Source organism: Rana temporaria, chromosome 2 (assembly GCF_905171775.1).
Source record: "Rana temporaria chromosome 2, aRanTem1.1, whole genome shotgun sequence".
Lineage (NCBI taxonomy): Eukaryota > Metazoa > Chordata > Amphibia > Anura > Ranidae > Rana > Rana temporaria.
Window position 1 is genome coordinate 207,079,169 of NC_053490.1, and position 25,656 is coordinate 207,104,824.

At 41.4% G+C, this 25,656-nt stretch overlaps 1 protein-coding gene across 1 annotated transcript in view; it reads right to left on the reverse strand.

The window, feature by feature from the left end:
• Positions 1 to 25,656, reverse strand: part of LOC120926418 (gamma-aminobutyric acid receptor subunit gamma-3) — a 318,111-nt gene that overhangs the window by 19,270 nt on the left and 273,185 nt on the right. Inside the window, exon 4 of the mRNA XM_040336316.1 lies at positions 8,442 to 8,594. Within this exon, the coding sequence (XP_040192250.1) occupies positions 8,442 to 8,594 (153 nt within the window). The remainder of the gene's footprint in view (positions 1 to 8,441; positions 8,595 to 25,656) is intronic.

Genomic DNA, 25,656 nt, shown 5'->3' on the forward strand with positions numbered 1-25,656 from the left:
TTCCCAGCATGGGGTTCGGTGCATCCTTGTTCACCAGTTCAGATGTGAATCAAGGCCTGAATTTTTGCCTAAATTCACACTTGAAATGGACCCAAAGACGGACAGTGCCCTTTTGGAATGCGGACCACGGCCCCCTCCGGACATGTGTGAACTGGTTCCATTGCGAGCCGGGCACACTCGCATGTCATGCAAATTGAATGCGGGGACTTACAATACTGCTGCCCAAAGGTGGCCCCATTGTCCTTCCAGTGGAGACACTCTAAGACATTAGTGTGTAACTGGCCAAATTACAGTATTGAAAATAAAGTAAAAAAGACACAAAAAGAAAACGAATACTACGACCTATTCACATTTGATAGCTGCAATATATTGAAATTTAGTTTTTGATTTTAATACTGTTTTATTTAGTTTTTGCCAGGGAGAGTCCTAAAAAGTACTAATGCTCATCTGCCAGCTCTGAGAAGAAACATGACAGCTTGCCTTATTATACCAATACAGAAAAATATGAATAAAAAGATTTTAATTTCACTTATAGTAAAACTTTTTTACTGTTTTGGATAGAGCAGAAAATGGTTCCATGTTCCGATTATTAGATATACATTTACTTTCTGTCCTGCAGACACAACAGAAAGTGAAAGGGAATCTCTTCAAAGTAAAGGAAATCACCTTAGATAGCTGTCACCAGAATAAGTGTCCCCCTTAGAAGATTACCTCTTTATTCCTGTTCTGGTGGCAACATTTTAGACTTTTCTTCATCTTTCAGTCCCAGTGATGATGGTCACCAGGATAACAGAGAGAATGCATCTCTCCAACAGGGACACACACAGCAATAAAAACCTTGTTAGGATAGTTGAGGAAAGTGGAAAATAGCACTTGACCCTGGTTATCACCATGTATTGCCATCTTATAGTATTGATATTGATATAAATGATCTGATTCCTTAGCAGACAGCTTCAACTCCCCAGAGGATGTCCACAGTCTCCTTGACTTGTGGTGTAATGTAACAAAAATGGAATTTCAAATGCAACATCACTGCTAAGAGGTCCAGATATAACGTTATTATAATAAACCCTCAAAATGCTTTGGGTACTTTTTGCACTGTCCCCCTGATTTTGGAATAAAGTTAGATCTGAACCTCTTAGTAGTGCTGTGGCACTTTGATTTCCATTTTTGTAGCAATAAAACCTGACAAGGTGGAGTGCGCATGCGCAGAGTTTCCAATATGGCCGCTTGAGCTGGAGCTCCATCTCACCCTGCTCCGTCGGCGCTCGCAGACCCGCACAGAGGTTACCTCAGCATTCCACAGCGGGCAGTCCGGTGCCCTCTTCATCCAGGGAATCCCCCCATATGCTGGTGAATCCAGTTCGCCGGGATCTCGGGCGGCAATTCCATCAGGCTCAGCCGCCCGGGTGTACCAAGATTGCCGCCGCAGCCCAGCAGCACGCTGTGAGTGCGGAGGTTCACTCTGAACACAGGCAAGTAATTGCTCCTGCCACCCTGACCTACACGCCAGCTCACCAGAACGTACAGCTGCAGTAAATAACTCCCCAGCCTCCACTGAATCATTATTGAGCCAAAGCTTTGGGGAGTCTGCCTTTGCAATCACTGGGCCACCATTATCCTCACAACAGGTGAGTCCCTTCCCTTCCTCCCCAAACCCTGAGGCTGGTTCCCTCTCTGAGGACTTATTCTTAAAATTATCTGACCTACTAGAAAGAGGCCTCGCTTCCACTGCAGCTAAAATTACCAGTGACATTAAAGCTGATTTCCAGAACCTGGGCTCCAGGATGGAAGCCATAGAACATAAGCTGGATCTCACAGTTGCAACGACCAATCAGAATTCATCCCATATCCAGATGCTGCAGGAAAGGCTCGACTCAGCCCTACTTAAGATTGATGAACTTGAAAATAGAGCCAGGAGGTACAACTTCAGGGTCAGAGGCCTGCCTGAATCCATAACGGATGTTACCCAAGCCACTGTCGAGATAATTAAATCCCTCATCCCGAACATCCCACAACATCGCCTGGAACTGGACAGGGTTCATAGGGCCCTAGGCCCTCCAAGAAAGGACGGGTCCCCCAGAGATGTCATCGCTAAACCACACTTCTATCTGGTTAAAGAAGAGTTAATGAAGCAATCTAGAGTGACAAAACAAATTGTGTGTCAGGGTCACAATGTTCAAATTTTCGCCAACCTCTCTCCTTCTACAATCCAGAGGAGAAGGACCCTGAAACCGCTTCTTACAGTCTTGGCCCAGAAGGACATCAAATATTGGTTCCCATTTGCCGTTAAATTCCACTATAAGGGCAAACATTACACCTTTGCCAATTTCCTGGATGGTGAGAAGATCCTCTTTTCCATTAAGCTAATTGCCTTGGAAGCGGATATGGACACTTCAAACCCAGCCTAAAATGCTGCCAAATGTCCTCCTCCGGCTAGCCCTCTGATGCCTCTCTGGAACATTCCGAAATCGAAGAAGCAGAAAGATATTTGCCCGACCTGATTGTCGACTGTGGACTTTGCACCTCCTTTTTCTCTTCTTTTTACTGCTTCTTGTCGAAGCAGGATTTAGGGAATTCTTCCTGCTGGTGTCAGGAGCTCCAGCTCCTTCAGTTTATTTTCTTTGTTTTTTCTGAATAATGAATATTCCCCCTTCCTTTTTTTGGGGGGGATATTTGTTTAGTCAGTACTGAGGTTTTTTCTTTGAGGGTACTGTATTCCTTACATGTCTGTATACTGTTTCTTCTGTGTCTAATGCTAAGTTTTAATGTGTTTTCTGGGCGGGGTGTCTAGCATGTGCCTCCACCTACCCCCCGGACTCTTTGGTGTTTGTGGGATAGGTTGTCTGCCCTCTGTGGTGTGGACATTTGCTGTGGGTTCGGGTCTCGGGGTGATTTTCTCCTCCCGAGAAGCCGAACCAAATCATTCGAAGAGGTTGTCTATGGCTTCTTCGGTTCCGCTTCCTATTTTCCTTTTTCGTACTTTGTCTTTCCTTCCCCCCCCCCCCGTCCCTCCCTATATGGATGTTGGGAGGCTTAACGATTGTTGTTCTCTCTTTCTGGCTCCAGGTACATATTGTGTTTCATTCTTCTGCCCTGCCTTTTCGTGACCGTTCTACATCTGGGAATATGTTTGGTCGTTCTCTCCTTCAGGTAAGTGATGCAGGGATGTATAGCACTCTCTCACCTCCTCTCCATGGCTGACTCACTCATTAACACACTTAAGATAGCTACCCACAACGCCCAAGGTGTTGATTCTCCTATCAAACGGAGAAAGATGTTTGATTCCTATAAATCCCGTAAACTGGATGTGATCTTGGTGCAGGAGACCCACTTTCCCAGGCGATACAGCCCTAACTTTCTTCATCACAACTTTCCCCTATTCTACTTGACAAAAGCAGAGGAAAAATCTAAGGGAGTTGCCGTCTTGCTTTCCAAGACTTGTAATTTCTTATGGCAGGCTGATTTCAAAGATCCTGAAGGCAGGTTTATCCTAGTTAAGGGGCAGATAGAGGGTCATATTTTCTCCTTTGTGCACTACTACGCCCTGAACAAAGGGCAACATAATTTTTTTCAAGCAATGATGTCCACCTTGGGCCCCATGTTGGAGGGGACCCCCATTTTTGGGGGGACTCCAATGTGGCGTTCGATCACGGTCTCGACAAATCCAATCCTTCCAAAATCTCCCTTACCCGCCCCACAAGAGCTAGTTTGAAATGTGCTAGAATGGTCCATTCTCAGGGTTTAGCCGATGTTTGGCGGGAACAGAACCTGAAGGTCAGGGACTTCACCCACTTTTCCAGTCCTCATCAATCCTATGCTAGGATTGGCCATATTCTCATGTCCACGAACTACCTTTCCACTGTCATTGGCTCTCAAATCATAGATTTTCCGCTTTCGGATCACTCCATGGTAACAGTAACGATGCATAAACCCTATCATAGATCTAAACCTTTTCAATGACGACTTAACAAATCAATTTTGTCTGATCCTATTAATGTGGCTGAAATGAATACGGCTTTAACCGAGTATTTCTCTATTAATGATACTGGGTCAGTTTCGGCAGAGGTTCTCTGAGCGGCTCATAAAGTCACTATCAGAGACAAGCTTATCCAACTTGCTTCCAGAATTAAAAGAGAAAGAATGGCGGATATTGCTAAGCTTGAAAACACTTTTGCATCTTTGAGAGCCCAACATAAGAAAGAGCCATCTAGTGTTAATTTAAAGCTTTTGGACTCAGCTAGACTAGATCTTAACCTCGCCCTCACCACTCGAACTGAGAAATTGATCCGGTAGAGTGGTGCTAAATTTTATACACAGAAGGATAAATTGGGCAGGATGCTCGCTAACAAACTCTCTCCTAGGACGAGCTTCACCGCGCTCCCTAGGATTAGGACTCAGCATCAGACTTTGACATCATATCCCTCCAAAATTCTTATAGCTTTTAAGGACTTTTATGATAAACTTTATAAGGCCGACAATCTGGCAAATGTTAGCTCCATTTCAGTTTCTTGATTCCCTCCCTATCCCTAAGCTCTCGGATGTTCACAAATCTATTATGGAGGATTCAATTTCTGTTGAGGAATCCCTTGAGGTCATTGAAAATTTAAACAGGGGTTCAGCCCCCGGCCCCGATGGCCTTTCGGTGCCTTATTATAAAACATTTTCAGAGGTTTTGGCCCCTTTCCTGACAAAATTCTTTAACGAAAAGACTTTGGGATAAGGCCTTGTCCCTGACTTAAATGCAGCCTTTATTACAGTTATACCAAAACCTGATAAAAACTCTGAAGAGGTAGGGAACTACAGGCCAATCTCGTTGATTAATAATGATGTAAAGATTCTCACTAAAATCTTAGCAAATAGGCTAAATTCTTTCATTAGCTCTTATATCCACAAAGATCAAGAGTGGGGTTTATGCCGGGGAGACAGGGTCCGGACCAAACCAGGTGAGCTATAGACATAATCTCTGTCCTCCAATCTAATTGGCCAGGGGGCCAGCGGCAACAGGGTATGCTGCTTTCCCTGGATATTCTAAAAGCATTCCATTCAGTCTCCTGGCCTTATATCTTTGACCTTTTAGAGAGGTGGGGGTTTGGTAGTCACTTTGTTGGTATCCTGAGAGCCCTATATTCATTTCCTACAGCACGTATCCGTCTCCAGGAATTTTATTCCCCCCCTCCCAGTTCAAATTGCCAGAGGTACAAGACAGGGGTGTCCACTGTCACCTTTAATCTTTGCCGTGGCCACGGAGATGCTTGCGATTGCTATATGAGAGAATCCTGATGTCAAGGGGGTGGCTTGTGGTCCCCAGACTCACAAGTGTGGTTTATTCGCTGACGATATAATACTTTTTATTACTTCCCCTCTGACCTCGATCCCTAACTTAAATAAGATCCTCTCCTCTTTTGGTTCGATTTCTGGCCTGCAAGTAAATTTCTCCAAATCCTTAGCCTTAAATGTCTGAGTCCTTAGATGGTTACCCTGCTTAAGCAAAATTTTCAATTTGTCTGGAGTGATTCCACCATTACGTATCTGGGCATTTTCCTTACTTCTAACTTCGAGTCTCTATATGCTAAAAATTACCCTCCCATGTTCCACAAACTTTATGCGTCTTTTCCAATGCTTCTCACTACCATACCATTCCTAGGTGGAGGCGGGGACACATACTCCCAGTCACCTGTCCTCCATCTACTCATTAGTATTTGTATGCCCCCTATTGAGGAAACTATATCAGTTTAGTTAGGACTACAGAAACGCAGAGAGCCGTGGAGTGGCCTGTAGCTTATCCATGCATTTGCAAATGTGTGCAACCAATCCTCTGCTTTTAACATACAGTTAGACAGTTGAAGGTGGCTTGCTGTTTGGGTGGTAAGTTTGAGCTTGGTTATTACGTATTTATTACTTTACTACTGTTTGCATCAAATCGCATCTCATTTAAAGGCCCAACTTCTTTTCTTGTTCCAATTTCGGGGATGGAGGCATGTGCTGGTGCGGCAGTCTATATGCCTCATTCAAAGTCCCCAACCATTTCTATGTCATGTTCCACAAACTGGAACAGGATATGAAATTGTGGTCTAAACAAAATGTATCATGGCTGGGAAGAATAAACACAGTCAATATGACTTTACTGCCTAGGATACTTTATCTCTTCCGGGCTCTGCCTATTCCACTGAGGATGGACCATTTACGTTCTTTCCAGGGCAAAATTCTTAAATTTATATGGGGGGGTTCGGGTTACAGAATTAAGCAACAGACCCTTTATCTTTCTAGAAAACAAGGTGGTCTGGGTGTACCTCACACGTATAGATATTACTTGGCCGCTAGGCTAGCCCAATTTTCCATAAGCCTGGTTGGGTTCAGATTGAACTACAAGCTGTCCCCCTTCACACATTGGACTTTTTAGCTTGGGTTCCCCCCAAGGATAGACCCCCCTGTTTTGGCTCTTACTCTCTCAAATTCTTTTGCCTTGTGGGATAAAGTGAAAATAAATCCTAACCTTATCTCGGTGATTAAACCCCTATCTCATTTATTTCGTAACCCTTTGTTTCCCCCTGTGATTGACATAAAGGAGTTCCAGTGGTGGCTTGACAAGGGGCTGTATCGCTTGGGTCAGTTCTTGACATCTAAGGGTCCCTCAACCCTAGCACACTGTGTGAGTAATCTGAATCTTCCATATTCTGAAAGATTCAGTTTCTACCAGATTAATCACTTTCTCCACAGCATTTGGTCTAATAGACCTAACCCTCCCAAATTTTCCAGTTATGAAGTTTGGTGCAGTCAGTCAATGGAGCAGAGAGGGGGCATTTAGATTATCTACGCATTACTTTTCTTATCGCTTATTAAATCCTCTTTCATGGTAGCCTGGGAAGATGATTTCCAATTTCAGTGGAGTCTGGGGGCCTGGCAGTCGGCTGTAACCTGTGCGTATAAAGCATTATTATTACTTCCCTTACTGAAGAGAGTTTAAAAAATTTGACTAGATGGTATCTCACGCCTTTCAAACTAGCGAAGATTTTCCCTTCTGCTGATCCTTTGTGCTTTAGGGGTTGTCAACTTCTGGGCACAATGGCACATGTTTGGTGAGAATTCCCCAGAATCAGGTCCTTCTGGAAGAAGATATTGAACCTCATTTCAAGAATCACAGGTTGCGAGATTCCCAGGTCTCCAGAGTTTGTACTTCTTAATGCATGTCTTCCAAGCATACTCGCATATTAATCCACTTTATCTTGCTGGGTGCAAAAAACACGCTTGCTAGGGCATGGAAAAGCCCGGGAGTCTCAATTAAGGTTGCGATTAGGAAGGTGTCTTGGATCATGGCCCAGGAGAAGTTGGCCAGCATCCTTACTGACACCAAGCCCGCTTTTGAGCTAGTTTGGAGCCATTGGGCCCAGTTCATGGGAATATCCCTGGTCCCAGGAATTCAACCTACATGAAGCCAAACTACTAGTTATGTGTAGTTAGTTGGGCATCCCTCCATCCCCCCTCTGTATTCCTTACTTCTCCTGATCTTTCCCTTTTTTCTGTCTTTTTTTTACTGTTCCTTTTTCTTTCAAAAACTGCTTTCTGACTTTGGTGAGTTCCCGGAGGTCGGTCTGGGGATTAATGAGTCTTTCTTGGGCATTTTTCTGGGGCGGAGGGGGAGCGGGTGGTCTTCAGCCCTTCGGCACAACAAGTTCCCTATGGGGGTGCTGGGGGGAGGGGAGCCCATTGTGTCTGTCCACTGGAGGGTTTGGGACATCTGTGGCTGTCCTAGGGTTCTCTGATACTGCAGTTTATGACATGCCTTGAGGGGAATTTGCTTACCTTCTATATGCTCTACTCGTTATCCACTCATTTGTTTTATTTTGTTTTTCCTGTGGGGTCTATATTCACTTTTTTTTTTTCACTTTTATATCTCTATAAGAGTTTTATTAGCGCTGCATATTTTTTCACTGTTTCCATTCAATTTTTGTCATATTGTTTGTGTAGCTGCTCACTTTATATTTCTAGATTAGCGCAGTTTTTTCTCTTTTTTTACAGTCTATATTCAGGGTTTGGATGGCCTCTATACATTGCTTTTTTTTTGTATAATTCAAGTCTGTTTTATCCTATTTTGTAATTGGGCATTGAGACAATGTTTGTCACTCTGTATCTTATTCTTCTTTGAAAATAAAATCTTTTGAAAGTAAAACCTGACAAGGTTATAACCCTCCCCCACTTTAACCTACAACTAAAAATAGTTGCACACTTTTTTTTTAAATAAAATGCATTTTATTGAGTTAACTTTAAGGAGGATTTCCAGTGTCGAAAAACCTTATTGCTGCTCAGTGGGGTAACCTTGCTAAAGATGAATTACTTCAAAGACTTTCCACTGGCAGACAACACCAAGGTATAAACCCTCTTTAAGGCCTTAATCAACATTTAAGCCTCAAGGATTTCTATAATAACTAAAAATATCTTACCTAATGCTGTTCTTGCTGGTGTGGCATCTTTTTTTATCCAGAATGATACCCAGGAGAGCACAACTGTTAGTATGCAAGGGATATATGTTTGAATAGTGAAGTATCCCATTCTTCTGCTTAAATCAAAGTATACCGTCATGACGACGTAATCACCTGATAAGACAAATAAAGAACATATTTTAGAGATGCATATCATGATAAACATAGTGACCCCAAAGCTGAACATGTCTTAACAAGCTTGTGAAGCAATGCTCTTATGGCACAAGGTCACGTTCCTACAAGAAAAACCCTATACAGTGAGGGGAAAAAAAGTTCTCCTGCTGATTTTGTAAGTTTGCCCACTGACAAAGAAATGACCAGTCTATAATTTTAATGATAGGTTTGTTTTAACAGTGAGAGACAGAAAAACAACAAAAATATCCAGAAAAACGCATTTAAAAAAAAGTTAGAAATTGATTTGCATTTTAACAAGTGAAATAAGTATTTGATCCCCTTTCAATCAGCAAGATTATTGTCTCTCAGGTGTCTTCTATGCAGGTAACAAGCTGAAATTAGGAGCACTTTCTGAAAGGGAGGGTGATAACAGTTTGGGCAGCTGGGACCATAGTCACCAAGAAAACAATCCTGCAGGGCCGCAAGGTTCCCCTGCTTAAGAAAGCACATGTACAGGTCCATCTGGAATTTTCTAATGAACATCTGAATCATTCAGAGGAGGACTGTGTGAAAGTGTTGTGGTCAGATGAGACCAAAATCAAGCTCTTTGGCATCAACTCAACTTGCCATGTTTGGAGGAGAAGAAATGCTGCCCATGACTCCAAGAACACCATTCCCAACGTCAAACATGGAGGTGGAAACATTATGCTTTGGGGTGTTTTTCTGCTTAGGGGACAAGACAACTTCACTGCATCAAAGGGACGATGGATGGGGCCATCAAATCTTCGGTGAGAACCACCTTCCCTCAGCCAGGGCATTACAAATAGGTTGTGGATAGGTATTCCAGCATGATAATGACCCAAAACACACGGCCAAGGCAACAAAGGAGTGACTCAAGAAGAAGCACATTAAGGTCCTGGAGTGGCCTAGCCAGTCTACAGACCTTAATCCCAGAGAAAACATGTGGAGAGAATTGAAAGTTTGAGTTACCAAACGTCAGCCTCAAAACCTTAATGACTTGGAGAGGATCTGCAAAGAGGAGTGGGACAAACCTGGTGGCCAACTACAAGAAACATCTGGCCTCTGTGATTGCCAACAAGGGTTTTGCCACCAAGTATTAATTCATGTTTTGCGAAGGGGTCAAATACCTATTTCACTCGTTAAAATGCTAATTAAATTTTAACCTTTATGAAATGTATTTTTCTGGATTTTTTTCATTGTTATTCTGTCTCTCACTGTTAAAATAAACCTGCCATTAAAATTATAGGCTGATCATTTCAGTGGGTAAACATACAAAATCAGCAAGGGATCAAATACATTTTTCCCCTCACTTTATAAGTTCCCTTACTCCCCTCCTATGTTGTATGTCCTCACACAGACTTCAGGTGCCGTGTGAACCTGCCCTTCATGGAGCAGTAGTTACAACAATTTTTTCAGTAGGATGTGTGTGCTGCGGTGCTCATATTTTTTTTAGATGCTTGGAAAAGTCATCTAGGGAATGCTGGCCTGCACTGCACCAGAGTAGTATGTGTGGGCATGCTAAATGGGGGAGATGTAAGGAACTTGTTATGTTAAAATGACATAGGCTACTGTTGTTGACCTGCTGATGTATTGACTTTAGGATTATCTTAGACAGTGATCCATGTGGAGAAAATAGAATCCAACCCTTTTTTGACACTCATTTATAACATGCCTGTCGCAGTTATGTGAATAAAATATGTTCACACTGTGAACAGCACAATCAGACAACTAGCACATTCAGAAGGAGGCCAGCAATGGCAACCCCCATACTTATCTCATGAAAAGTGTACTTTCAGAAGACATTTACTGAAAAGTATTAGAAAAGCAGTAAACCAGAAAAAATACAAGCATTGGATTGACGTGTTTCTGCACAGTTGATTTACTAAAGGAAGAGATTATGTTTACTTTGCAAAGGGAATGGTTGCAAATTGCAAGGGAATTTTCACTTATATAGCTTAACCCCTTTCCGCCTGCCATACACATACTGTACATGTGGCAGCATGGCAGTGAGCTTTAACACTGCCACATACTGTATATGTGTACAGCCAGTGCTGCAGTTTTTTGCTCATTTGGCAATTGCAGTGATCGGAAGCCTGCCTATTGGCCTCTGGCATTAAGATCCCCTTAAGAGCTGAATCCCACTGGAAATAAGGGGTTAAACAATGAGGTGAAGCTGTGCTCACTCCAACCATCATATCACATAAATGCAATTTTTTATTTATTTTACCTTGGACATAATTGGTGTTCTTTGCAAACGTGAATATGATCTACCCCTTTAGTAACTGCTTACAATAACACATTGGAAATCATCTTTAAACTAATCTCACTACTTCATTTTACATAGTATTGCTCTTTATTGAGCAGCTCTGAAATAATAGATTTTGAGGGAATGCAATGAAGCTGCTATAATAAGAAATATAGCCTTAACAGAGCATGCATTTTATCAGGTGCCCAGTACTAGCTGATTGCAGATACAATTTTTGATGAAAAATGGCAGGTGATATGAAACAATTTATAGTACATATATATGCTGAATTTCTGCTAAAGAAATTATTATACTGCATTGTTGGCAGAGATTAAAGTAATGGAATTGGCTTTAGTGCGGTGGCTGGAGACTGATGGGCTTGAGGTGTATTTTACTTCAGAGACTTATTATCATATAGTTGCACCCTAATCAACACATTTTAAACACTGCAAATATGTTCAGAGTCATCTATCTTTTAAACTGTTTAATTAAACAATTTTAAATGGCACAAATGGGTTTTCCAGGAATGATATAGGGCATATTTATAGAGCAGTCCATGTGACTTTCACCAAAACATTCACTGGTGGAGGTAAATCATCCACTGTCATTTAAAACACATGTACCTGGAGGATTCACCAGCAGTGAATTTTTGGTGAATGTCAGATTCACTGTTTTATAAATAAATGCCCCATAGTATTTTCTTAAAAAAATAAATACATTTCACTTTCAAACCTACTGAACAACATCAGCTCATGTGTTCTTATTGTTATGGCTAACATTCATAAAGCCCTTTAATAAAAACCCCACCATAAAAATGATTGTGGAGAATGTGTCCAAAAGACAAGTTAAAATGCTTGGAGTGGCAAACAACATGCAGAGTTTGAAGGCTATTAGTTTACTGCTTGTTATAAGTTTACGTAAGACACTCCTAAAGAGTCATAGTGCTATACAGTATTTGTTAGGCATTACTACATACATGTGACACAATATCCTTAAATACATATTTTTCAGGCTTGCATTGCCATAGGTGTACAGATTCCTAATCAATAATAGGTTTTGTTAGATTTGACCACTATTTCTGAATGGTCATGTCACTCATAAATACCGCAATCTTATTTCTGACTTTGTGAAGTTAAAATTAAATCTGCCACCTTTTTCTTTTATCAGGCTGCATAGGACCAACTTTATACAAACCATATATACTGACATGGATTGAAAATCTGATCCCACTAAGGGCAGACTAGCTGACAAGGACTTGGTTAAAGCAGTTGGGGCAGGCAGTGGGGAAGCAGAGGAGAAACAGTGTACAGCGTGCCCGCGCAAATAGTGTAGGTGAGGGGGGCCAAGGTGCAGGAGATAAGCCAAATAGTCTGAGGTTGAAAATGACTGTATCCAGGTTGTGACCCTCTGACCTGAGCAAGCACTACTACTGGAGACAGAGTACAGATACACAGGGATAAGTCTTATGCTGCACCAGGGCTCGCTGGAAGTGATTGGAACAAGTCTCGAATCTTTGGTAGCAATGGGAGTCTAAAGATTGCGGGACACTCACAAACAAAGGGAGATTAGATGTAGACAGGAGTGCTCAGAAAATTACACAGTTTCTGGTAGCAGGGTGATGGCTGAAACACATGGGGAATCACAAATGAGCTGGAATACAGGTTGTTGCCAGTACACAGAGAGTCAAAGAGGAAAAGGAAGACTTGATGCTGTCTGGGAAGTCACAGGTACAGGTGAGCTGGTTACAGGCTGAATTACACAAAGATTCACACACATGCTGGGATGTAAGTTGCTGACTGGATATGTTACTATGGATATTTAGGTGATTTTATAGCATATTTATTTGTTAGTAAGATTGCATAGTTAGATTTTTAAGAACATATGCTGTTTTTAAGAACCTAAAGCTCCCCTTATTAAAATGCAAACGAACCAGTTGGATTGGTTTATGAGCTAAGCAAAGGACAGGGTACAATATACAGAAAGTTAGGGGGAAGAGTTTTAGGACTTTTGAAACAGGCAAGTGGGAGACAAAGGACAGAGTTGGGTTGGAACACAAAGGAGCAAGACATGTGCTGGAAGACTTCAGTACATGTTTGGTGTTAGATTCCCAGAGATGACTCCATCAATTAAAAGCCCAAGTTGAGTAACTGTTTAGTTTACTTATTGCATACATATTGAAAATGCTTATTTTGGAAGAAAGGATAATTGGCTTGTGCATGTTGTAGGCATATTTTGTAATCTATAAATTGTGTATCCTGCAGTGGTATTTGCAGCTTCCCTGTTTAGCAAAAGCAATGATACACTACAGAAGTCTAAGCTTCCCTGGCTTGTACCGCAAAAAAACTTTAAAAGATGCAAGCAAAACACTGGAACACACAGGAAAACACACAGTCACTTGTGGCAAGTTTCAGGCTGGCAGTTTCAAAGAATCACAGGAATCAGGAACACTGGGAACATGCAGGAGTCACAGAGGATCACTTGAGTCCCATTTGTTAGCATGTGGACATGCTGCTAGAACACTGAGCAACACATACTCAGTCCTTTAACTACTTGCCAACCAGCCGTCATCGTTTTACGGCGGCAGGTCGGCTCCCCTGTGCGAGAGCCCGTAGCTCTATGTCGGCTCTGTCGCAGGCCACTAGGGGGGCGCGCCCCCCGCCCACCCCTGACTCCCGTGCACGTGCCCGGCACACCCATGGAACATACTTAAACCCTTTCCCGCCCCCTAGTGTTAACCCCTTCCCTGCCAGTGGCATTTTTATAGTAATCCAATGCATTTTTATAGCACTGATCGCTATAAAAATGCCAATGGTCCCAAAAATGTGTCAAAAAAGTGTTCGAAGTGTCCGCCATAATGTCGCAGTACCGAAAAAAAATCGATGATCCCCACCATTAATAGTAAAAAAAAATATTAATAAAAATGCTATAAAAATACCCCCTATTTTGTAAACGCTATAACTTTTGGCTGCATGCTGATGGCTCCATACGGGGAGAAGACACTGGAGCATGGAACAGGTGAGTGTTGCATGAATGGGAGACTGTTTAACCACTTGCCTACAGGGCTCTTACACACCTCTTCCTGCCCAAGCCATTTTTCAGCTTTCAGCGCTGTCACACTTTGAATGACAATTGCTCGGTCATGCTACACTGTACACAATTTTTTTTATAATTTTCTTTACACAAATAGAACTTTCTATTGGTGGTATTTAATCACTGCTGGGTTTTATATTTTTTACAAAAAAAAGACCAATTTTTATAAAAAATAATGTTTTTTACTTAGTTTCTATCAGTACATTTTGTAACTAAGTAATTTTTCACCTTCAATGATGTGCACTGATGGACACTGATAGGCTGAACTGGTGGGCATTGATGAGATGGCACTTATGAGCACTGATTAGGTGGAACTGATGAGGAGGCACTAATATGACACACTTATGGGCACTGATATGTGGCACTGATAAACACCAATGGGCACTGTTATGTGGCACTGATGGGCACTAATAGGCAGTTCTGGTGACACTGGTGGGCACTGATAGGCGGCAAGGATAGGCGGTAATAATGGGCACTGGTGGGGGTACTGATGGGTGACACTGATGGGCATTGATCAGCAATTTGTCTCCCATTGAGAAACACGCCATGAAAACTTTACAGTGAGATGACAGTATCACTATCAGAAATGCAGACAAGGAGAGTACAGTTGTTGTTATGGATTCCAACACATACAAACATGAGGCACTTCGTCAATTAGCGGACACCAAAACATACCAGCAATTGAGATCAGATCCCACCATTCCCTTTAAGAAAGAACTCATCTCTCTATTAGATAGAGCAGTACGGTCAGGCATTTTTTCCAAAAAAGAGAGGGATCTATTTACCCCAGCCACTCCTATCATTCCGATATTTCATCATTTACCAAAGGTCCATAAAGGTTTAGACCCATTAACCGGTAGACCCATAGTGGCAGGGATTGATTTTTTGAATGAACGATTGGGTGAGTGGCTTGATGGCCAATTGCAGCCGATGGTGACACAACTTCCTAGCTATCTCCGAGATACTAAACAGTTATTAAATAAATTAGATGGATTTACATGGGATGATAGCTATAGGTGGGTCAGTTGCGATGTAGCTAGTTTATATTCTAGCATTCCACATCATTTAGGTATTTTAGCTGTGGCCAATTTTTTGAAAGAGTCAGGTAGTTTTTCCTTGGTTTTACAGGAATTTATTTTAGAAGTATTGGAGTATCTTTTAACACACAATTTCTTCATGTTCGACGGGGTCTACTATCTCCAGAGATGCGGGGCCTTGATGGGAGCCAAGTTTTCCCCCTCCCTGGCCAATCTCTATATGGGATGGTGGGAGAGGTCCAGCATCTTTGGACATAGTAGCCCCCGCCGTGCAGACACTTTATTTTTCTGTCGCTACATCGATGACCTCTTGTTTGTCACCTCTGACAAGTCAGCCAGTTTGGACAATTGGCTCTTTTTCTTAAATGACAATGACCTTAACTTAAAATTTACCGGCAACCTGCAGATCACCACCATTGATTTCCTGGACGTTAAATTCACTGGAACCAATGGGCAGGTGTCCACAGGTCTTCATCGGAAAAGTACAGCAGGGAACGTTCTTCTTAGGGCTGATTTAGCACATCTGAATCACACCATCAGGGGAATACCCTTTGGCCATTTTCTACGGCTCAAACGCCTCTGCAGTGTCCCGGAAGAATTTGCTGAAGAAGCCAAAAAGATGACACTTAGATTTCAAGACAGAGGTTACCCAAGGAGTATCATAAATAGGGCCCTTTCCAAAGTACATACCATTCCCAGATCATCGTTGTTACAGGATAGGAAAAAAGGAGATATTACATGTGACCAACTATCTTTTAGTACTGTACCGATTTTTTCAACACCATACAGTTTAGAGTTTGATAAAATCAGGAATATTGTTACAAAATATCTTCCTATCTTGTACAACGACACAGCCTACCTAGAAATATTATCCAAGGGCATAAAAACAGTGTCCCGCAGGGCACCAACATTGGGAGGCACCCTTTCTCCGAGTCTATTTCAGACCAAACCAACAAAAACCAATTGGTTACACTTTAAGAGTACCTTCAAATGTGGGACAAATGGATGTAACTACTGTCGTTATATTAAATTGGGGCCACATGTACATTCGCAAGCCAATGACAAAAGTTTTGAAATACAGCAATTCATCAATTGCAACACTAAATACGTTGTATATGTGATCAATTGTGATTCATGCAAAATACAATATGTGGGTCGTACTATAAGAAGACTCAGGGACAGACTTATACGATCACCTATATGATATAGAAAAGAATCACAAAACCAATGTAGCACATCATTGGAACACATTACAATACATTCAAAGGATACATCCAGCCTATCCATCCAAGGCATGGAAAAAAATATTGTTCCTACAAGAGGAGGGGATAGGTTCAGGAGTCTGTGCAAGTGTGAGGTCTATTGGATATTCTCCTTGGATACTCGTATACCGAGGGGGTTGAACTTTGATTGGGATGTCTTCCACTATTATGACTAAGGATCACATGCACCTTGCGCCTGCGCTGCCTCATGGGACCTTCCCCTTCTCTCTACACAGTTTTTCTGTTTTCCCAAAAAATCTCTTTTCCATTTGTCGATCTATTCTTGTATATTCTCCTTCATGTCCTTTCGCCTTCTGAACATAGGGATGTTTTTAAATATAGATACGTGTATCTCTAACTTATCAATACACACCAACCATGTTGCGAGTACCATCAATAACCTATAACGAACAACCAAATACGGTATAAAGAAATATATTTTTATATTTCTTTTTTTTTCTCGGATTATTTTATTTATCATGTTTTACTTTTCATTTTTTGTTTAGGGTCATTGAGCCAGCAATGTCTCCGCACAGACATATCATCCCATATAGGTCACACAATATTAATACATTGCATACATTTGGGCTCTGGTCTGTGCGTTTGTACATTGGCAGTCTCAATGATCTCATAAAATAAAATAAAACAAAAATAAAAATACTAACATTGAGGGCCTTGTTCTCAGAATAGAAACAACATTGAGTAAAAATACGTGTTATTAAGTCTTTTTTCTCTGTTCTGTTTTCTTTCTTTTTCTATTATCGTTTTCACATTCTCCATAATGGAACAGAAAAGACTAGCCACATTGGACATTATATACATATGTCGGGATATTTATATCATATAGCCAGATCATTGAGCATCTTGACTTGTATCCATACGACTATGAGGCCATTACACTAAACACAATATGTTGTTTCTCTATGAACTTTTATCCATATGTGCAGGCATATGCATTATGCTATAAACATTGAGATAATGAATATATATATATATATTTTTTTATTTATGTATTTTCTTTTAACTGATGGGATTGATGTATATATTATTTATATTTGGCTAATATCCCATAGGTAATCCCAAAGTTGGGTTGCAAATGGAGAATTTATGGTTACAATGAAATTACACCATGATCATTGATACCCATCTTATTGGGGCGATTTGATCATAAGAGATTCATATATTGGTAAAATCTTACTCCTTTGTACCTATTTTAATTTTATGTATGAATTATATACCAGTGTTTATGACTAAAAACTATTATATTTTAGAAATGATGTCCATACCACACATAATATAATATAATGCATTGCATATTGCAAACATACACAGGTAAAACATAGCCATCTAACCAATTTCCAGCCAATCTCTCACACAATACATCATGAATTTGTTCATTTCTTATGTAAACATATATCTTTTTATAAGTTTAGTTCACAAATTGACACGCCTATTGTATCTATATAGGCTTTTGATGACACTTACATATAAACTATAGTGGCATTGTCGCTAATTGCCACACACAGATATATAAATTTCCTCACATTCTCACCATCACTACTTATATTTATATTTATATTGTTATACATGGTTTTTTTTTGGATAATAAAACACATATATAGATTTCTCACAAGTATCACTTCTCCAAGTATTAGTGTGTCTATATTGTCCCTATGGGACAGACCTCCATTTTTACATATATATACTCTACTCTTTTTGTATAAATTGACTATCACATATATTTGGATCTAATCTAATTTCATTTAACTGAATTTAATTTAATTTCATTACACCATGTCACTATAATATCAACACAGTTTATTTATTTTCATTTTACCACTTTACCTTCACATTTTATCCATTTCCCATGCACACAATAAAAGGATTTTCCTTTATTTTCACATCCAGTTCACAGTCCTTTGTTTCAAAGGGTTAAGCTGGTGTAGTATGGTTTCCAAGTGTGTCCACACCCATAAGTGGCCCATTCACCTTCCATGCACACATTGAAAGGATTTTTTCCTTCCTTTTTTTTATATCTAGTTCACAGTCCTTTGTTACAAAGGGTTAAGCTGGTGTAGTATGGTTTTCAAGTGTGTCCACACCCATAAGTGGTATCCAATCAACAGATACACACAATGTATTCTCATTCAATTGGGAAGTCTGTATTATTGTTTGATGTTGATCACATGGTGTTTTGTTTGATACTATATATTTTGTGTGCATTTTCTTGCATGCTAGCTATGAGTAAGCACTGATTGTAGTGCGAAACGTCAGCTGTATGCCCCTGTCTTTGCTGTGATGTATGGTGTTTGATAACTTTTATCAATAAAAGGCAACCAATAAGGTTTTTCCAGAGTGCGGCTGTCCAAACATTTCTTTCTACAATAGGCAGCACTGATAGGCAGCACAGACTGCCATTTCTAAGGGGCAATGATTGCTGCCACGGGTGGGCACTGATTGCTGCCACTGGTGGGCTTTGGTGGGCACTGACACTTAGGGTTGCCACCTCATCCCTTTAAAACAGAACACATATGAATTACACAGGTTCTCAGGCTAATTTAATTTAGATAAGGCTCCACTTGAGTTCAATTACCACCTTAATCAGCCACAGAACCTGTGTAATTCATATGTGTTCTGTTTTAAAGGGATGAGGTGGCAACTCTACTGACACTACTTTGCTATACTGTAATCAGGGCACTGATAATCAGTGCTCTAATTACATTCCTAGATGTCCCTCTGTCAGTGTAAGGCGAGGAGAGACGATTACCGGCATCTCCGTGTTTACATGTAACCGGCTGTGATTGAACACAGCGGATCACATGGTTAAAGAGCCGCGGACAGGGCTCTTTACAGAGATCGGGGTTGCGCCATGTCCTAGCAACGTTCTGGGACATCATCATATGATGTTGTCCCAGAACGAGAGCCACCCTGCCATCATTTGAAATGTTATGCTACTTTAAGACCCCCTTCACACTGAGGAGTTTTTCAGGCGGTACAGCGCTAAAAATAGCGCTGCTATACAGCCTGAAAAACTCCTGCCCAGCAACCTCAATGTGAAAGCCGGAGGGCTTTCACATTGAGGCGATGCGCTGGCAGGAGAGAAAAAAATCTCCTGCAAGCAGCATCTTTGGAGCAGTGAGAGGAGCAGTTTTATACCGCTCCTTCACCGCTCCTTCCCATTTAATGGGAAACCGCCGTAATTCCTGCAGAGGCACATTGCGGGTGGTATTAACCCTTTATCGGCCGCTTGCGGGGGTTAATACTGCACCGCGTTTAGCGGCGCTATACCGCCACTGCGGCTCCCACCCCAGTGTGAAAGGGGCCTTAGGCTTGGCTGGTTTATTTGTCTTTAAGACCCCTTTCACGCTAAAGAGTTGTTACAGCGTTTTAGCGTTAAAAATAGCGCTATTAAAACGCTCATAAAACACTCTCCATGCATCTCAATGGACTCTTTCACACTGAGTCCTGCAAGCAGCATCTTTGGAGCAGCTTTTGGGCGCTGAAAAAAACGCTTCAAAAACGCCCCTTTCCATTGAAATTAATTGAAAGCACTGTAAAAAACGCCTTACCCTTTCACACTGAGGCGTTGCACTGGCGGGGAGTTGAGAAAAGTCCCGCAAGCAGCATCTTTGGAGCAGCTTTTGGGCGCTAAAAAAAACTCTCCAAAAACGCTCCTCTCCATTGAAATGAATTGAAAGCGCTGTAAAAACGCCTTACCCTTTCACACTGAGGCACTGCAAAAACGCCATAAAACGTTAGGGTCTTAGCAGTGCTTTACCAGCACATTGGGATTGCAGATGAGGCTTCGATCGAATAACGCTCGAAAAACGATTGAATAACACTCGAATAACCCTCGAATAACGCTCGAAAAATGCCCCAGTGTGAATGGGGCCTTAATCTTTGATCTATATTTTTGAATCTCGCCCTTATACAACATGAGCTTGGCTCTACATATACTGTACATAGACGCTTGATCTTAAATAAGAATTGGAAGTTTTGCAAGTGAAATAATGTAAACCCTTAACCACTTAAGTCCCGGACCATTATGCAGGTTAAGGACCTTGGACCAGATTCACAAAAAGGGATACGACGGCGTATCTGCTGATACGCCGTCGTATCCCTGTTTCTATCTATGCGGCTGATTCATAGAATCAGTTACGCATAGATATCCCTAAGATCCGGCAGGTGTAATAGTTTTACACTGTCGGATCTTAGGATGCAGTACCGCGGCCGCCGCTGGGGGCATTTCTCGTCGTAAACCAGCGTCGGGTATGCAAATTAGCACTTACGGAGATCCACAAAGGTTTTTCCCTTTGTGAAGTCGCCGTAAGTGTTAGTTTGCCGTCACAAAGATAGGGTACCTTTTACAAAGTGTAAAGTTAGTACACCATGTAAAAGTATACCCGTCTTTCCCGCGTCGCTGTCCAATTTTTTTTAAATTTTAAATTTTTCCCGCCGCAACTCTTTTTTACCCGTCGCGATTCACAAAACCTCGGCGCACCGTAACTTCGCGCAAAGCACGTCGGGAAAATAGCGTCGGGAGCATGCGCAGTACGTCCGGCGTGGGAGCGCGCCTAATTTAAATGGGACTCGCCCCATTTGAATTGCAACTGATTCTTAGAATCAGTTACGCATAGATACCCATTAGATCTGACAGGCGTAAGGCTCTTACGCTGTCAGATCTTAAATGCAATTTTTTTCCCGCCGCTAGGCGTCGCATCGTCGTTTTCCCCCGTCGTCTATGCAAATTAGCTAGTTACGCGAGATTCCCGAACGTACGCGCAGACGACGCAGTGATTTTGCAACGTTTCCGTAAGCGTAAACTTGCCCCTGCTATATGAGGGGCAAGTTTACGAAGGTCCGTCGTATGCCATGTTAAGTATGGCGTCGGGTCAGCGTCGGCTTTTTCCGTCGTTTCCGTCGTTTTCCTAAGTTGTCCTCGAATACGACTTTACGTCAATGACGCTCACGTCGGCGTCATTGACGTTTTCCGTCGTGAGCTGGAGCATGCGCACTGGGCTCGTTTTTCACCCGGCGCATGCGCAGTTCGATCGGCGCGGGGGCACGCTTAATTTAAATACAAGCCGCCCCCTTTGAATTACGCGGCCTTACGCCGGGCCATTTACACTACGCAGCCGCAAATTACAGAGCAAGTGCTTGGAGAATACGGCACTTGCTCCAGTAATTTGCGGTGGCATAGTGTAAATGGCTTACGCTATGCCGCCACGGATTCTACAAGAATCTGGCCCTATGTGCATCAATCAATATTGAACGCAGCAATATACAAAAACCATGTAAAGTGCAAACAAAGCAGTGATAAAGTGCTAGTGCTCTACAGTAAGCCAAAAGTTTATAAAAGTCCCAAAATCGTACAAGAGAATCCTCTTGGGAACCTCAATAATAGTGATTCCTGCTGTAAAAATGCCTCTACTCTGTCACCAGTAGTGCAGAAATCCTTCACACGTATGCATTTACCGGACAGCTAATAAACATTAGACTATAATCACAGCCATTCTTGCAAGCACATTGAATCTTTTCTTAGATCCCCACTTCAGATTGTCACACTCCAAAAAAAGGGTCCTGTGTGTCAGCACGTAAGGCCCAACCCAACACGTTTCATGTGCATGCACATCCTCAGGGGATACCTGAGGGATTAAAATCAATCTGATCTTTGTATGCTGTGCTATATGTGGTTTACTAAAAATGCTATATTGTTTATTGAACAGGTACACTTTTCCAAGCTACACATTTTGTAGCAGCAGATCTGTGTAGTATCATCAGTTAACCCTATAAAGTCATTCAGAATTCTCATATCTGAGAAATCAATTTAGGTATAAAGTGGTTACTTGTGCACAGTTATTACTATGCTGCAAACCACGCATAGTTTGCAGGCTTTTGGATGTTTGTTTATTAATAAAATCAGATGTGTAGCATCACACTGTAGCATCTACCAGTGTGGAATGTTTGTGAAATGCAGTGGGATACAGACATCATAACATAGAGTCTCGGGATTAAAATTCAGCGGCATCTAGCAGGTTATATACTCTAAAGTGTGTTCAAGGGGAAATGGGGCAGAGAGCGATCAGTTCAGTTTTAAAAACGGAAAGACAGAATGAGGTCAGGGCAGCAAGAGTTCATGTGTCAGTGAACAAAAAACAAGATATTAGCAATACATATATTAGATTAGATTGGTAGCATTCATTTACATGTATTCCAGTTTCCAATGCAAAAAACTGATAGACTAATATGAAAATAGATTTTTCTACCACAATAATAGTTAAAAAAAAATACTGTACATCTCAAACCATAAAAGCTCCTTTTTAACAGAAAGGTTAGTGTTGTAAACCATATAATCCAATAACCATTAATCTACCTGCTCTAAACTGTGTTAAAAGAAATACAATTACTATGGTTACACCACATTACTGCACTTGGTCTTAAAGCTGCTGCCTGGACAATTACATAAAGACACAGAAGATTGACTGCAGAAAAAAGACAAGTAAGCCATCGAGTCTGTCAGTTTTTTTTTTGGTTTTTTTTTTTAACTTTTTTTGTCCCGCAAGCAGCATCTTTGGAGCAGCTCCATTGAAATGAATTGAAAGCGCTGCAAAAACGCCTTACCCTTTCACACTGAGACACTGCAAAAATGCCCTAAAACGTTAGGGTCTTAGCAGTGCTTTACCAGCACATTGGGATTGCAGATGAGGCTTCGATCTTGTATAAGAATTGGAAGTTTTGCAAGTGAAATTATGTAAACCCTTAACCACTTAAGACCCGGACCATTATGCAGGTTAAGGACCTTGCCCCTTTTTTTTTTACTTTTTTTGTCTGAGTATAGATCTATGTTTGTTCCAAGCATGTTTGAAGTCATTTACTGTTTACTGTCTCACTACCTCTGCTGGAAGTTTATTTCAAGCATCAACTACCATTTCAGTAAAATAATAGGGCCAGATTCATGTAGAATTACAGCGGCATAACGTATCCCGTTTACGGCGCCCCAGCGTGTTTTTTGAACGGCGACGTTCGTTATGTCCGTTCGTATTCCCGGACGTCTTGCGCAAAAAAAAAAAATTTAAATGTGACGCGGGAACGACGGCCATACTTTAACATGGGCTGTCTAATATTACACCACCTAAATAGAAAGTGCAACTTTACGACGGGAAAAACCGACTAGTGACGACGTAAGAGAATGCGACGAACGCGCGTACCTTCGTGGATCGCCGTAAACAGCTAATTTGCATACCCGATGCGGAAAACGACGCAAACTCCACCCAGCGGTCGCCGAAGTATTGCATCTGTAAAAAAGGGAAAAAACTGCGCTAATCTAGAAACATAAAGTGAGCAGCTACACAAGCAATATGACAAAAATTGAAATAGAAACAGTGAAAAAATATGCAGCGCTAATAAAACTCTTATAAAGATATAAAAGTGAAAAACATGCGTCAATGTGATAGGATCACAGTAGCCTGTGAATGAGTGTCCATTTAAAATGAAAAACACAAAAACAAAAAGTCCATCAATAGGGGGTGTATGGCCACATCCTCATCATAGAAAAGACTTTCTGCACGATAAAAACAGGAGTAGATGGAATACTCTTACCGGATAACGTGGATCTGCTTGTCAGCGACAACAGATCATAAAAGCATGGAAGGACTCCACTTGAATCTGCTCGGCTGGACGATGGCCCAATAGTAGACTCACCACGGGATATCCCGATGGATGGCTGTAAGCCTAGACTGGAACCTCACCGTGGGTGTACTTGCTCCAACTCAGATTCGTAGACAGGAACAGAAGGTCAGCTTGTTTCAAGCGACAAACGATGGAGTACATGGAGTATGAAAAACTTTGTATCCAAGCAGGTCATGCAGGAGAAAGAAAAAAACAATGCTCCGGATGGTGCAGATAAAAGAGGATAGGTTTTATTGTAATAAAACCAAATTACATAAAAGTGATCACTTCAGTATAAAAATGAGTAAAAGCAATATCTGATGCCCCAGTTGAAGTCCACTTGGACGAAACGCGTCGGGATTGCTATACCTGCACCCCATATTGCTTTTACTCATTTTTATACTGAAGTAATCACTTTTATGTAATTTGGTTTTATTACAATAAAACCTATCCTCTTTTATCTGCACCATCCGGAGCATTGTTCTTTTCTTTCTCCTGCATGATCTGCTTGGATACAAAGTTTTTCATACTCCATGTCTGTGTGCACCTTCCATCAGTGGACACCATTGTTTACATCATCGTTTGTCGCTTGAAACAAGCTGACCTTCTGTTCCTGTCTACGAATCTGAGTTGGAGCAAGTACACCCACGGTGAGGTTCCAGTCTAGGCTTACAGCCATCCATCGGGATATCCCGTGGTGAGTCTACTATTGGGCCATCGTCCAGCCGAGCAGATTCAAGTGGAGTCCTTCCATGCTTTTATGATCTGTTGTCGCTGACAAGCAGATCCACGTTATCCGGTAAGAGTATTCCATCTACTTCTGTTTTTATCGTGCAGAAAGTCTTTTCTATGATGAGGATGAAGTATTGCATCCTAAAATCCGAAGGCGTACAAAGCCGTACGCCTGTCGGATCTTAGCCAAATTCTGTTGTATCTTTGTTTGTGAATTACAAATGAAGATACGACATGGCAAATTTGAAAGTACGCCGGAGTATCAGCAGATACTCCGGCGTACTTTTTCTGTGAATCTGGCCCATATTTTCTAAGATTAGTTTTGAACTTTCCTCCAGTTATTTTGAGGTAATGTCCCTGTGTTTTTGATTTTGGTTTCATATTAAAAAAACTGTCCTCCTTAACCTTATTCACCCCTTAAGGTACTTAAGATTTAAACCATGTCTCCCTTTTCCCTTCCATCCTCCAGACTGTACCCGTCTCCAAAACTTGACACAGTGGGGGTTATTTACGAAAGGCAAATCCACTTTGCACTACAAGTGCAAACTACAAGTGCAAAGTGCACTTGAAATTGCACTGATCCGAGGGGGACATGCAAGAAAAATAAAAAACAGCATTTTATCTTGCACATGATTGAATAATAAAATCAGCAGAACTTCCCCTCATTTCAGATCTACCCCTCAGATTTACAGCGACTGCATTTCCAAAAGCACTTTCAGTGCAATTTCAAGTGCACTTTGCACTTGTAGTTTGCACTTGTAGTGCAAAATGGATTTGCCTTTCGTAAATAACCCCCAGTATTCTAAATGAGGTCTAACTAATGATCTATATGTAGGAATCGGGGTCTCCTTCCTCTTGCTGGTGACCTCTTTAGTGATTCATCCTAAAATTTCTTTTTTACTTTTCCCAATGCCTGGCCATACTGTTTATTCATTTTGCAATAGTGTGAAATAAGTACACCCAAATATTTTTCCCTTGAGGTGCTGGCCAACACTGTACTATGTTGT